This window comes from Choloepus didactylus, chromosome 17 (genome assembly GCF_015220235.1).
Source record: "Choloepus didactylus isolate mChoDid1 chromosome 17, mChoDid1.pri, whole genome shotgun sequence".
Lineage (NCBI taxonomy): Eukaryota > Metazoa > Chordata > Mammalia > Pilosa > Megalonychidae > Choloepus > Choloepus didactylus.
This window is the reverse complement of record NC_051323.1, coordinates 46,214,205-46,229,461: the sequence shown is the minus strand read 5'-3', so window position 1 is coordinate 46,229,461 and position 15,257 is coordinate 46,214,205. Positions and strand designations below refer to the sequence as shown.

At 45.5% G+C, this 15,257-nt stretch overlaps 1 protein-coding gene across 4 annotated transcripts in view; it reads left to right on the top strand.

Annotated features, from left to right (window-relative positions):
* The first annotated feature begins 528 nt into the window (after positions 1-528).
* Positions 529-15,257, top strand: part of PRKCE (protein kinase C epsilon) — a 517,101-nt gene continuing 502,372 nt past the window's right edge. For 3 of the 4 annotated variants that reach the window (XM_037807298.1, XM_037807300.1, XM_037807302.1), the window contains exon 1: positions 529-1,853. In XM_037807298.1, the coding sequence (XP_037663226.1) occupies positions 1,506-1,853 (348 nt within the window). In that variant the 5' untranslated portion in view covers positions 529-1,505. The remainder of the gene's footprint in view (positions 1,854-15,257) is intronic. The other variant, XM_037807299.1, reaches the window with a different exon arrangement.

Here is a 15,257-nt window from a genome sequence, read left to right as displayed (position 1 = left end):
CCGCCCCCAACACCCTTCGCGGAGCCGAGCGTCCCAGGACAGAATGACAGACTGACACACCAGTACTTCTCGGGTTGCTCTCGCCGCCACTGTCCGAGTGAGAGTGGGGCTGGGGGAGGTTCCCGAGTCTTATCGGAGCCGCGACCCCCGCCTCTCCTCCCCACTACCGGCTCCAATAGATCATCCGGGCCGCAGAGCCCCCGGGAGATTCGCAGCCCGCTGGTCTCCGGGTCTGGAACCAAGGGCGATGATCAACCCACATCCCGCGGCACTCGCGCCCCCCGCCCCAACCGCGCCTATCGCCGGGAGCCCGCGCCCTTTCTCGGCCCGGCTCCCCGTCCGCCGCCGCGACCGAGCCCCGCTCGCCCGCTCTCTGCCGTTCTCTCCTCGGCTCACTTTTCCCGTATTGCTCCCCCAACAGGCAAAACTTTCTATTTACCCAAACTCAGCCGTGCGCGCGCGCGCGCGTACACACACACACACACACACACACACACACACACACACTGACGTCTTTTGCGCATTTCCTGCATTAGAGGGAGGGAGACTCTCTCGCACACCGACCGAGGGAGAAGAGGCTGAGGGGGAGCGCGGGCGGCTGCGCGAGCCGGAGCCGAGAGCAGGGACGCAGGGAGCGCGGCGGGCGGGCGCCGGCGCCGAGGAGGTGGGGCCGCGCCGAATCGCAGTCCCGGCCCCGCCGCCCCGCTGCGCACCGCCCGGTGCCGGCCTGCGCCCCGAGCCCGGGCGGCTGCCACCCCGGCTCCCCAGCCGGCGCGGATGTGAGATTCCGGGCTCCTGGCTTCTCCCGATAGCCGACTGCGGCACGACGCGGCTTCGCGGAGGAGACGGCGGCCGGGCTAGCTGTGCGGCTTGTGGATTTTTAAAAATTTGGCTCCGAGGACCATTTCCTCTCGACATGCATCCCTCCGGATAGACTGAACATCCCTCGGTCCATCCCCCGCCCCGCGCGGTCAGAGGCAGGCTCTGGGTGTGCGAAGAGGATCCGGGTTGAATTCTGCGCTCCCGGTTCTCTTCCCCGCCCCATCCCACCGCCCCCTCCCCCTCCTGGAGTCGAGATTTCCCGGGGATTATGTTTCGGAAAGGTAGGTGAGCGCCGGGCACCGCGGCAGCTTCCCGGCAGCCGGGACCCGGAGAGCCTGCGAGGCGGCGAGGCAGCCCCTGCGGCTTGCAGCGGAACGGACAGCTCGTCTCCTCTCCTGGAGGTGCTGCTGGTGGTAGGGGGGGAGAGACTTGCTCCAAACACGGACGTCCCCCAGCTCTCCCCCCCTCCCTGTTTTCCGTTAGGAACCCGGCGAGGAAATACATGCACTCTCTGAGAATCGCCTGCGTCAGGGCGCAGTACTACAAGGTGTAGGGAGTGTGTGGGGTGGGACGAGAGGGGATCCAGGAGTCCCCCCTTTGCCTCGGAGCTCCGGATCATCGGTTCTTCCTTCCTGCCCTCGGGGCGGACGGAGTGACCCCGGCCCCCACTCCCCGCCCCGACCATGGTAGTGTTCAATGGCCTTCTTAAGATCAAAATCTGCGAGGCCGTGAGCTTGAAGCCTACAGCCTGGTCGTTGCGCCATGCGGTAGGACCCCGGCCGCAGACTTTTCTTCTGGACCCTTATATCGCCCTCAATGTGGACGACTCGCGCATCGGCCAGACGGCCACCAAGCAGAAGACTAATAGCCCGGCCTGGCACGATGAGTTCGTCACAGACGTGTGCAACGGGCGCAAGATCGAACTGGCGGTCTTCCACGATGCCCCCATCGGCTACGACGACTTTGTGGCCAACTGCACCATCCAGTTCGAGGAGCTGCTGCAGAACGGGAGCCGCCACTTCGAGGACTGGGTGAGTGGGGGCGCCTCCCCGCCCGGGAGCCAGACTCTGAAGTCCCAGGAGAAGACGCACTGGCCTTGATATTGTCGTGGGGCGCGGGGATTTAGTGCCATCTGTGGGTTGTGTGTCTCAGTTTCCTTGGGAAGGCACACTACACTTCATAGTTGGGGAAAAATAGGCACTGGGGCGAGGAAGAGAACTTGAAAAGAGAGTACTGCTCTGTCCCCTCCAGATACTAAAGGGGTCTCGCAAACTGGGAGAGCGTCGGGTGGCGGGTGCTGAAGGATGAGTTGTCCGAGGCTGGCGCCTTCCGCACGCGCGTGGTGTCCTGGCTGTGTGTGATTGTGTGTGGGTGGGTCCCTCGGTCCTTGGAGAGGCACGTGGAGCCTTAGACTGGAGGCTTCTTGCACTGTCTGGCTTTGTCCTGGTAGCCAAGTGAGGAGTGGTTGTATTTTTCCCTCTGGAAGGAAGCTTGCTTGCTCTATTCTATTGCATGGTGGTTTGCTCATCTTTTGACAGACAGGGAGAAAAATGTGTTTTTCCTCCAGGATGTCCCCTCTGGGGTCCCAGAAACATCAGTCCAGCTTGTTTTGCCCAATTCGTTGCCCATCCACCCGGAATGAGTGTTTTGTTTTAAACAAGGTTCTTCTTGTGGATAATTGGAAGTCAATTTGAATGCTATTTGAAGATACATTGTTGCCCTCTTTTGATTTTGAAGCAGTGAGATACTATTTCTAAGACTGAAATGGAGTTAATTGATTACGTTGTCAAAATATTAGGGAATTGGAAACAGGCTTTGTCAATGTACTCAGCCAAATGCCTTTCACCTGGCACTTAGAGAAATAGGAAGAAGCAACCTTGTTTTAGCTCTTCATGGAGGAGAGGGGCTAAGTTAGGATATGGCTTTTCATGTTTTCCAGTTTAATACTTGTTTCTGTGAAGAGCAGGTGTGGCTATGGCTGTATATGTTTTCAGGGTCCTTTGGATTCTACAGAGACAGATTTGATCCTCATGGAGACATGAAGAGTAATCGTCTTCTAATTATTGAAAAACAAATAACTCTGGGTTTCCCATCAATGTCCCAGGGTCAGAAGTTGTATATGAACATAGACCTTAGCATTTTTTTAAGGAGATGGAGGTTTAGGGGAAAGTATGAAAAGCCTGTTCTCTTTATGCTCACCGCTGCATCATAGACTGCCTGAAACCATGGTTACCATACTTACAGGGAAGCTCCAACCAGCCACACCAGTCCAACCCTAAGAGAATCATGGTTTACATGTTGGGAAGCAGGTAAACCTTTGGAATCCCAAAGAACACGGTGCCAGCCCATTACATTTCAGAGTGTCATGCCCCTCTCCCTGCCTCCCCCCACTAGAGTTCTTGCATAGTCCCTATTTCCTTTACACACGTGGCCTTAAGTCCTTTCACTCTCATAAGCAGTGCATGTCTGAGGGCAAGCTGCAGGGGTAACAATTTCAGAGCCAGACATTCACACCAACAACTTGTGATTTTGAAGTCTTTTTCTTTCTTTCTTTTCTTTTCTTCTTCTTTTTTAAGAATAAGGGGGGAAGAAAAAATGGTGACCATAGTAGTGAGAAGATGAGAACCCTCTGCTGTGTATGCAGATGCAGGATTAGACAGTGGGGCCATGAGCAGGGAAGATGAACAGCAGGTCTGCTTTTATCCACAAAACAGATCTTGGTTGGGGAAAGAGTGTCAGTGTCTCTGGTGATGCATCACTGAGGCTCACCCAAACTCTGGGTGGAGCTGGGTGCCACCCCCACCCTTGCAGTAGGCACTACTTGCCTGGTTATCATTCTGTAAGGTTCTGAAATTCATGCTGGACTTGGCCCCAGACCAGATCATCTGGTCCACAGGTAAGTTTTGCAGGAAAGAAATTGAGTGGGTATCCAAGGTCACTTGACAAGCAAAAGTGGCTTGGGGTAGAGCCCAATTATCACATTGCCCACCGCTTGCCTGGTAGAGAGCTGAGCCTCTCTGGCCTCCCACTCTACTTCTGTAGATTCATGTGCTGTTTCCCTGACATTTTTATTGTGCGTGATAGTTTAATGTGCTTTCAAAATTATTATCTCTTTTGCCTTATAGCAAGGGTAAATTAGGTGAAAAAGATTTTGACAGATTAAAAAACTTCAGATAAAGGGAAGTTCAAAGTCATGTCATGGGATGAATCAAGTAGCAGAGCTGGTCCTGATTGCCCACCCAGCACTCTTTTCACTAGAGGATGCTATGACCACTCCGGAACCTTGGGACAGAAGATGGGAGTGTATCGGCAGAGGTGACTGGCCCATGGAAACAGGGCAGGTTGCAACAGGGCTGACCAAGGTCACCTTCCTCCTATCCCGTCAGCCAGGGTACAGTCACAGAATCACACCTTCGGGGAGAATTTCCTGGACTGTGTATTCCTTACCTGGCAGTGGTGAAGATGCCCTTTCTGAAATGTGACTAAGAACTCTGGCCTGAAGCAAGATGTGGAAGACAGGAAACTGCTGCTTCTCCCATTGCCGTGAAACATTTCATTCAATTTCACGTCAAAATCACACACATTCTCTGAGTTCCTGTTTTGTACTTAGAGGCAACCAGGGAGGCTTAGCATTGTAGGTAACTCAGAATTAAAGAGGCCACGGGTTACCATCTAGAAGCTTCCTGCTCACTAGGGAAATGACACTACACAGATACACATAAACTTTTAAGTAGCAATTAGGTTCCAAATAAATGGTGTGATCAGTATGTTTAAAGAGTTCAAAATGGGAGTGTGCTGGGATAGCTGGAAGAATCCAGGAGGGTTCCTGGGAGGAGGAAGGATCTCACTGGGGGTGAAATGGTGGGTCGCATTTAAATGGGTATCTAGACGAGGGGACAGTGTTCCATGGCCAGAATGAAGGCAGAGAATGCCTGTGGCTAGAGAATGAACAAGCATGACTGAAACTGAGGGGGGCCACTGGAAAGGGCCAGGACAAGCTTTCCCAAATTTAAGACTTATCTGAGTACTACCTGTGCTATAATTTGCTAAATGTTTATAAAAATTGATTCTTTTTTTTTTAATTATCCTTTTCTTATTCCCCAATATTCGTTAAAGCAGAGGTTTATACATTATAGCTATATTTTTTTCTTCATTCACATTGAAATAAACACACAGCTTCTAAAATAAAAAGAAAAGTTACCTTTAAAAATCCTTAGTGATATGGGGCCATACTTTGGAAATACTAGGATAGGAGAAAGTTTAGAAACCTGAACTAGATTATAGTATGTTTAAAAGCCAGGCTGAGATAATTATTCTCTAGATAACAAGAGGCATTTCAGTTGTGATAACAAAGGAGTAGTTAGAGAAATCTCATTATAGAGAGAAGGGAAGATTTCACTTGTGCTTGAAGCAGAATCCCACTGAACTCTATCTCTATAGCTAGGGTTTCCAAGAACAGGATAGTAATGCTTTGCAGACTTTGGTGAGCAAAAGAATCACTAGGGAAGGGTGTTAAAAATATAGATCCTCAGCTCCCACCTTCTGTGGTTTGTACAGAGTGCTAGGAATCCACATTTTTAACAAGCTGTCCTCATGATTCTGACCAGATCACCTTTGAGAAACATGGAGCTAGAATAGAAATGACAGGTGGGGGAGGGTCCCAGATAATTTATGTATCAAGCTTTATCAAGTATATAGAAATGTCCTGAAATCTCATAATAATTCCTGTAGGCCTTTATTAGGCTTAAAACAAGATTTATAAGCCTAACTGTGTGAACAAGAAGTATTGGGATTAACGGTAGAACCAGAAGCTGAACGAACGCATGTGCGTTGAAGTCAGGTGGGGAGAGAGAGTGAGAGGGAGGGCTGGCCTGGCCTGCAGGTTACAGCTAGATTTGGCTCTTTGGCTGCCTCGCTCATCTATGAACTGAACTTGCCCCCACCACCCTGGCTTCCCCACACCTACCCCTGACGACATCATTGGTTTGTGTCACTCCCTTGCTTCCCCGCTGTAGAAGAGGCCTTCCTAATACAGTGCTCCCGGCAGAATGTCATCTTTTGAGAGGCAGTTCACAGAGCAGTTGAGGGCACAGCTTTGGGTTTGAATCCTGCCTCTGCCACCTACCAGTTTGTGACTTTGAGTGAGCTACTTAACCTTTCTGTGTTTCTGTTTCTTCATCTCCAAAAAGTAGATGAGAGTAAAAGTCCCTGCCTATCATAACAGTGGTGATGTGCGGGATTAAATTCGTTAATATGCATAAAGTGCTCCGGGAGTGTTTACTACAATCATCTTTACATCCCCTAAACCTAGCATGGGACTGGCCCTAGAGAGGGCTCTCTGTTGAGTTGATTGAATGTTGTGCAGGACCCAAAGAAGCCAGCTTTTCCCAGTATCCAAAATATTTCTCTTTGGTCTGCAGGTCTCATTTGGCAATGAGTGGGACACTAGAGGTGTCTGTTCCATAATTCCAAGGTAGCCAATTTGTAGATAGTCCCATCCCCATTTTGAGAGGTTAGGACCTGGGGCTGTGATTCTTCCCCTTGTCCCCTATAATTACTTGGTTGACGTTTTTACGATGCGAATCCTACAGCACACCCCTAGCGGTTCTCATTCTGCCCTGGGTAGAGCCTGGATGGGAACGTACATTGTCATTAAACACCCCCTCGCCCAGTCTGATACCCTAGGTGGTGTGTCCACACTTTAATATCCACCACCCAAGGGCATATCTCTATCTTCATTATGTTTGTAGGGAAATCTCTTCTTAGAAGTTCTCTGAAACCTCCATTATAATTTAAGTAGAGTGAGGTGGGAAGGTTCTGGAAAGGAGAGGTGGGGTTTGAATCAGGTTTGGGAATTGTTTATGTTGTTCATGCCCCCTTGGGTTGCACCTACACCCCGGCAGCTGAGGTTCAAACAAATCTCTCCCTTTTCTCTACTCCTGTAATATTTACTATCTAATTAAATATTGCCACCCCTTGGTACAGAATTGCTTATTTAACAATGACCCTACCAGTTAGCTCTTTACCCCGGAGGGACTGTGAGACAGCCTTTTGACACTGGGGCCCTGGAGCTGGGGGGCCTGGGATAAGCAGCCTCTGGGGCCCTCCTGAACCATCAAGCCTTGCCTACCCCGTGTCTTACAGTGTCTGTGATCAGCTGCAGTTTAGCAAATATTTGAGACCCTTAGTCTTAGTGGGCCCCTCTCCCTGGAATCAGGGAGCTCTAACTATAGGATGCCTCCACTACTCACCAGTTGTGTGACTTTGGTAACCTGTTGCTTCATCTGTAAAATGGGAATATACTAGTTCTTAGCTCTTAGGGTTGTTGTGAGAATTAAATAAGGGAATCTGTGCAAAGCTCTTAGCACAGGGCCTGACTGTAATACATATTAGCAATTTTATTAACATTTGAAGAGTTGTATGTTTGTCTTCATAGTTTTAGAATCTTAAATCAGAACATATGGCCTGGTGAAAGATATTTTTCCCCTTGATTTGTGAATATATTTATATGAAAAGTCTTACATAGTCTACAAAAATAAATTTAATTTAGTTACACTTTTAACAAATGGTCTTTTTGCAAATAATAAAATTAACCTGGAAGGAGATTGTTTTTGGGAATTCTAGAAATTGTGACCGCAGTAGCCAAAGGTTAATTATTAGTTGAAGCTTATGAATAATTGAAACTAGGAATATTTGGGAGCTGGTATTTTGGTTTTATTGTCCCAATTTCATCCAGTTTCATGCCTTTAAATACATTCTCAATGCTATTGACTCTGAATTCCTAATTCCAGCCCATCTCTTCCCTGGAACCCCCAAACACAAACATGTGCTACCTTCTCATCATCACCACTTGATTATATAAAGGGCATCTCAAGCTCAGTATGTCCAAATTATACACTTGATTTCCCTCTTCCCCCGCATAAGCCTCCAATATTCCTCCCCATCTCAAGAAATGGCAATGCCATCCTTCCAGTTACTCTGGCCAAAAGCCTTGAGAGGACATTCTTGATGCCTCTTACTCTCAGGTGACCCATATCCAGCCCTTAGCAACTTCTGTTGTCTTTGCTTTCAAAATATTTCTCAAATCTGATTATTTTTTCAGTACCTCTGTGGACATTACACTGGTCCTATCATCTCACACCTGGGTTGTGTCAACAGCTTCCTAACTGGGTCCACCCTGCCCATCTTCAGACTCTTCTCTGCAGCAGCCAGGACACATCATCGGTCAGGTCACATCAGTCTGCTCACCAAGCCCACAGGGTGAATGCTCAAGTCCCTACCATCACCATACGGCCCAACACATTCAGGCCTCCTCTCTGACCTCTCTGACCCCAGAGCCTACTGCTCTTCACCGTGTTCACTCCTCTCCAGCCACACTGGCCCACTTGACAGCCCTTAAACACACTCAACATGATCCCAGTCTTTGCACTTGCTATTGCATCTTTCTAGAATGTTCCTTTCCCAGATAGCCTCATGGCTCAAGACTATCCAGACGTTGTGTTCTCAGAAAGGCCTTTTCTGGCTATCCAATATAATAGTTTACCCTCCTCCTTGAAACGTCATATGCTCTTTTCCTCTTAATTTTTGCTCCTTAAAGCTTATCTCTGTCTTACATACTATATATTTTTCTTATTTATCTTGTTTATTATCTTTCTCTAACACTAAACAGAAGCTCTGTGAATTCAGAGATTTTTGTCTATTCACTGTTGTATTCTTGGCACCCAAAGTGGTGCTGGCACATTGCTGAATGAGTAAATTTAATTAAACAAGTGTGTCTTCCCTAGCACCTACTGTGGTGTAGCACTGTGCAAGATACTGGGGGCTTGGTAAAGCAAAAGTTGTGCGTGGCGTAGTTCCTGGCTCTGAGAAGTCTGAAATCTAGTTGGGAAGACCAGGATGGTAAGTGCTTGAGTGAATTCCTTAAACAATCCTTCTGTGCAGCTGAAAGAAGTGAGGAGAAGGAAGAAGAAGAGGATATCTTATTTTGTAAAAATCTGTGAGAGTCCCGAAGATGTCTTTATAAGAAATTGTCATATTCCTGTGCAAGGTGCATGGTGAGGGGAGAAGAAAGTGGCCCACTTCCCCTCTATTTGCAGAGTTTATAATCGAGTTTAAATTCTCATAAGGTAATCACAAGAACCCCTGCCCCTCCCCTTCAGATACAAAAAACCCTTTGCAGTTGGCACCAACAAGAAATGCAATTTCAAATCCCAGGGCCTGAACTCACAGAGCTCATTGAAACACATACAGACAAAGCTTCCAGGGGCTTTGCTTAGGCTAAAAGAACTCAGAGCAGGCCTGCAGTATTTTACATAAATAAAAGCTACACTTGGCAAAACATTACATTTCTCTCCAAGTTCCTCTGGGTATATATGGGCTTGTTAAGTAATTACAATCTATTATAATACTAATCTAGCAGAGCTGCACCTGTTTGAAATTTAGTTTTTTTGGCAGAAACCATGTAAGTGGCCAAAAGTCTGTTCTGTGCTGGGAGAACCGAGAGGACAGGAACATATTGTTGTCATTGTAGCTCACCGACATCTAAAGAAAATTTAAACTCCAGGGGAAATATGACTGAGCGCTGTAAAACGATGCCTGGGAGAAGGAGGGGAAACAGGAGGCTGTCACCAAATCCAAGTACTGGATGAGGGCCTCCTGTCCCCACCACCAGCTCCCAGCCCCTCTGCTTCACCTTGAGGTCTCAGGGAGGTAGTTGTAAACTAATGAAAAGTCCCCTTTATCTGTCAACAAGGAGTAAACTCATTGAGCTCCTGACCTCAAGAGGTAGATCAGACTTGAAATTTAATCAGGTTCAAGAAGGGCTTAGGAAAATCACAATGGATGAATCTGTAATTAATTATTGAGGACACAAATAGCCTTTGACTTTGCTTTTGTCATATAAATAGATTTGTTTGCTTTTTCAGCCTATCGCATCTCTTGGTATCAGTCTTCTTTGCCACATGTAAGTGTCTGGTGGGCAGGAGGTGACTTTCCTTCCTCCTCCCATCCTCCTTGCCACCAGAGTATGAGCTACTCAGGATGTCCTCGTAACTTACTCACTCATTGACTGGTCAAAGGAAAGGCTGCCTCTAGATGGGCTGCTTTATAAAGGTTCAAATAGGCAGCATTCTTTAATCAGACAGACTTAGATTCTTCTCTAATTAGATGTGCATCATCTGGTTCAAGGTTCTTAAGAATGGACAGTAGTATATTCATTCATTGTGCCAGCTATCCTTTTATCCATTCAGCAAATATTTATTGAATGCCTTGTATGCCAGGCACCATGCCAGGAGCCGGTCTCTGCTCTCATGGAGCATATAGTCAGTCTAGTAGGGGACAGAATATTAATCAAGGAGTAACATAAATATATTGGTATGTAAAATTACAACTGAGAGGGAGAGCTCACGGCAATCCTTTCTGAGCCTGGGGACATCTAGGCTTCACCTCTTCAGGGTTGGACTGGCAAATACTTTTTTCCTTCCTTGGAAATTTATTGAACGGGTAGTCAGGTGACTCTTTTAATCATTGATGTTGGACCTTTGATTTTACCTCTGTGAAATCAGGAGTTAGAGTTGTCAGGGTGCTCTGTAAATTCCTTGTTAACAATTACCCTGACTCAGCAATCTGAACTGTACATTTTGGGCCTTGACTATGCTCAGTCTAGCACTTGATGATATTTTATCTTTATTATTCCCAGTGAAGCTGTCTTCTCTTCTCTGCAAAACTGCCAGCTTTTGCTTTTTCCTTCCTTATCCTTCTTCATTATTGCCATCAAAATCACAAAGCTATTTTTGATAGCTTGCTTCTTTATCTAGTGTTAAGAGCCCACAAAAAATAAATTTGTTTTTGAAGTAGAGCCCTCTGTCTGTATCATGGAACCACTTGAAGGAAATTCTAAAAACAAACAAACAAACAGAATCTTTAGGATGCAGGTTCTATGAATCCATCCCCCACTTTCTGGGCTGACGATTATCTAAACCATTTTAGGCAGACTAGAGAATCATCAATCAGAAAAGTTGGAGCATGTAATTGACCAATGTTTGCCAGAGGGTCTTCTAAGAAATAGGAGCCTCACATGGATTCAGGTATCTGTGATCAAGAGGTAGGAACGTGCCAGGGAGTCAGATACACGTTAGTATACGAAAGACTCCAAGAAGGCCTATACACATCTTTGTTTAACCGGATATTTCCCAAACTTATTTAATCATAGAATGCCTTTATTTGTGAAAAATATTTAATCATAGAATGCCTTTATTTGTGAAAAATTATTAGCATCTTGTAGAGCTAGTGTTTTGTGGACACATTTGGGAAATCACTATGATTAGATAAAAGAAGGAAAGGGCCTTTCTCAAGTGGGATATTTGGGGAGTCAAGATTAACACCCTTTTATGAAATACTTCGTGAATTCGAAGAATGGCGGGAATTCAAAGGCGAGGGGAATAAATGTGGATTCTAATAGTTGGCAGAAGCTTCATGGTAAGATTTTGAGCCAGGCCTTGAAGTGAATGAGATCTTGTTTTACAGGGAAGGGACCCCCTCTAAATTGGGAGAAGAGCATGAAAAATGTTGAATAAGCACTTTTATAGTGTTTTGGGTTCCAAAGGCAGTCAGGGGACCAGTGAGATTAAAATAAGAATGCGATGCAAAACTAATTGTTTCATTTAAAACACCAAGCTGTTTACAGAAGGGGGACACTGGATAGAATGGATTTCATTTGTTCATTCGTTCATTCATTCATTCATCTATCCAGCCAGCCATTCAATAGATATATATTGAATACCTTCCATGTTCTAGGAACAGATTTAGAGCTGGGTTGATACAGTGTTGAACAAAATTACTCGTGATATATTGGACTCTTGGCTATCGAGAAAATCTATCCTGGGGCCTAACCTCAATCTTCCATGCTGCATTCCCATTGTTTTTTTTTCATTTGTTCCTTGATAGGCATGAGAAGGATGGTGAATAGCTTTGTAGTATCCTTTATGTAATTGTGTGGTGGCTTATCCAAGATCATGGATCTAATAAAAATAGCACAGGCTTTGGAGTCAGTCAGTCTTGGGTTTGAATTCTAGTTTTATCAGTCTTTGGCTGCAGGATATTGGGCAAATTATATAACCTATCTGGACCAGTTTCCTCATCCATAAAATAGGAATAGCAGCCAACTTGTAGTTACTGTGATATTAGATGAAACATATATAAAAGTGCCTGGCTTATCTTATGTCCCCAATAAATTGTAGCTGATTGTTATTGGTACTTATATTTTCTGCAATTAATATTTATTATTAGATGCATGCAAAATTGTGCTTCTGTCTGGAGATTTTCTTCAATAATTACCAACTCAGGAGCTGTGGGCTAAGCCTTTCCCAGTCCCTACTTCCATCCCTCTCTGAAATGAGCTGGCGGTGGAAATTGAGTTTGCTGAATTCCAAGTCTGCAGAAGTAGAATTCCAGATTTGGCCCTTTTTAGGTGACACTGGGGGTGGGAAGTGAGGGAAATGTGGATTACCTACCCTTGGGCTGGCTTTGGTCCCAGGGAATGGACATAGGTGACACGTTGCTCCCTTTTACATTTTAAAAAGGAGAGACTGTGTTGCATTTTGACCTGAACATCACCTGCTAATATTAGCTTGTGGTCCTAGTGTGGCAAATGAGATCCGAGGCTTCCTTATAGCCCACCTTGCCGTGGTCCAGGTTCTCATCCCTTCTCTGGGCCAAAGCAGCTGACTTCATTTCCCTACCATGTGTCTTTCCTATCACATGTGGACAGTGCACAAAGTTGCTCCATTTAGAAAGCAGGAGTTTTTTTTTTGTTTTTTGTTTTTTTTGACCAGGACTTCAGAATTACTAAGGAGTAACAAGAGTTAAAGAATAACTCGCCTTTTGAAAAGATTACTGTGTACTCATATGCAACTATACATTTACTTGTTAATTTTTTAAGTCCTTTGGTCTTTAAATCAGATTTCAGTTTAGATAATTTATATTTAAGTAAGAAAAATAAATGTAGCAAGAAAAAGACAAAAAAAAAAAAAACACAAAACCACAAGCAAATAAAAATAAATGTAGCAGATAGATCATGAGACTTTGTTTAAGGATCAGTTCTCAGAGATTGCCCTTACTTCTTGTCTTCAACCATATACGTCCTGTTTTTCCTTCAAAACCTTCTTTGGAATTCACCCAGGAGCCAAAGGTCTGGCTCTATTTTACAGCTCTGTGACTTTGAGAAAATTCACTTAACCTCCCCAAACTTTTACTTCCTAATTTATAGAAAGGAGTCGGTAGCAGTCATGCTTCCTAGTGTAACTGGTGCCCTGCTGGCAATAGTGCCAGCCGAGCTGTGTTCCAGGTTCGTGATTCTGGTCTCTGAATTCCTTCTGCGGCGAGAGTCACGACCTTGAAATAGGGCTCGGCTGGCACTGTTGCCGGCTGGATACGACTAGGGTGTAGGGTTGCTGTGAGAATTAAATGAGATAAATGTAGGTGAAAGTTCTTGTGCATTTGAGCATGAACTGTGTGCGCTATTGATGGGCAACGTAGGCGAGTGTTTGCAGAGGTGCCCTTACCATATCTTGAAGTAGAAAACAAAGTTTGTCTTGTCTTTGGCACACTAGCTCCCTCATCTATATCCTTTGCTCCTCTGTGACGTGCATCCCAGTCATCTTTCAGGTGTCCTGGGCCTGGGGCTGCCAGATAAAATACAGGATGCCCAGTTAAATTTGAATTTCAGATAAACAACAATTTTTAACTGTAAGTATGTCCTAAATATTGCATGGGACATATTTATACTAAAAAATATTTATTTAACTGAAATTCAGATTTAACTGGGTGTCCTGTATTTTTATTTGCCAAATCTGGCAGCCCTGTCTGGACCTCTGTGCTCCCCCAGCCCTGATAATGACACATGCCCAGGAAAGGATCTGCTTATCATCTCTTTGTCTTTCTGAGAGCACAGGACTGTAGTCAGTTTAAAGTGGAAGGCTTAGCCTCTTGTTGAAATAATCCCAGCATCAGACAAAAGTAGGGAGCATTTTGATCAGGGACCCCTTTCTAGAACCCCTAGAATCACGGAGGTGGCCTCCTGCCTTAACTTTTGAAGTTCAGTCGACCCTGCTAGCCTATTACAGGTCATGCAGGACATGACAGCCTCTCTTTCCCCCACAGAGCACTTCAGGGCTCTATTCACAGAAAGTGCCATGACCACTAGGTGGTTTAAGATATTTCTTCATTTCAGGAAAGAATAGGTCAGGTAAGCTCCAGGTGCTTGAGTACTGATTGCAATGACTGTTTTAGGATTCGTTTTTGGACCTTTATTCCTGTGTTTCCCAGAATCCCTTCTTACTGCTGTTTCCTGTTACAGATAGGGATCATGGCATTAGACACCCTTTCAGGTACGCAGAACCAGTGATTACTCCTCACCACCCCCAGAGGCCCACAGGAAGGAGTCCGGCCTCATCCTTCGGCAGATCAGGGTTTGTGACTTCCCCGCCCCAGCCAACGCACACGCAGTGGGGCTCGGTTCTGACCTCCGTGCACGTCTTTCTTTTCCTCCTTTGTGCTCTTGCTGTCACCGTTCTTGGAATACTCCAACCACCCCATCCAAATTTCCCTCCTCCTTGGGCGCTCATCCTCAAGCTGTAGCTAGAGGCCAGAGCTCTTTTGCATTGGAGTCCCTGTAAGTCCTTGTTAGTGCTGTTGAGGTCTTTGTGGTGATGCCTGTATCTGTTCTCCAGCAAAGAGAAAGGATCCTTGAGAGTAAAAACTCCTGGCTTTTTGTGCTAATACTTGGCATGGTGCCTTGACCATAATAGATACTTGATTGATTGAATACATTTTAACATTAAATTGTAATAATATTTACCTAAATAATAGATGCTTTTTAGATATTTTTGCTGAGGACTTTTCCTTCCTTCCAGACAGAGTGGTATGTAGTATTAAAAATGCATATACATGTGCACACGTACATGTACTCACATACACACTGTGTGTACCTTATAAAAGGCAAGGGAAGATGCACCCAAGCTATTAGCAGTGGATACCTCTGTTGAGTTGAGTGGCCTCTGAAGATGACACATGGGAGGATTTTATTTCAGCATTATTGTTATTTTTAACTTCAAAAAATGAGGAAAGAATGCAGCACAGCCACCGCATGTTAAGCTGGTGGCATCATGGTTAAGTGCCAGGGCTTCGAGCTACACGAAGCTGGGTTCCAATCGTGGTTCCAACACAACCAGCTGTGCAACCCTTTGGCAGATGTTGCACACTCTCTGAGCCTTCATTTCTTCAGCCATAAAACAAGGTCAGTAATATCTACCTAACTTGTATTGTTTAGAATCGACAGTATAATGCATATAAAGTACTTAGAAAGCGCTTGTCACATGATAAGCACACAAAAGATGCTAGCTATCATTATTATTATTAGGCTTCTGTTGTAAAAAATA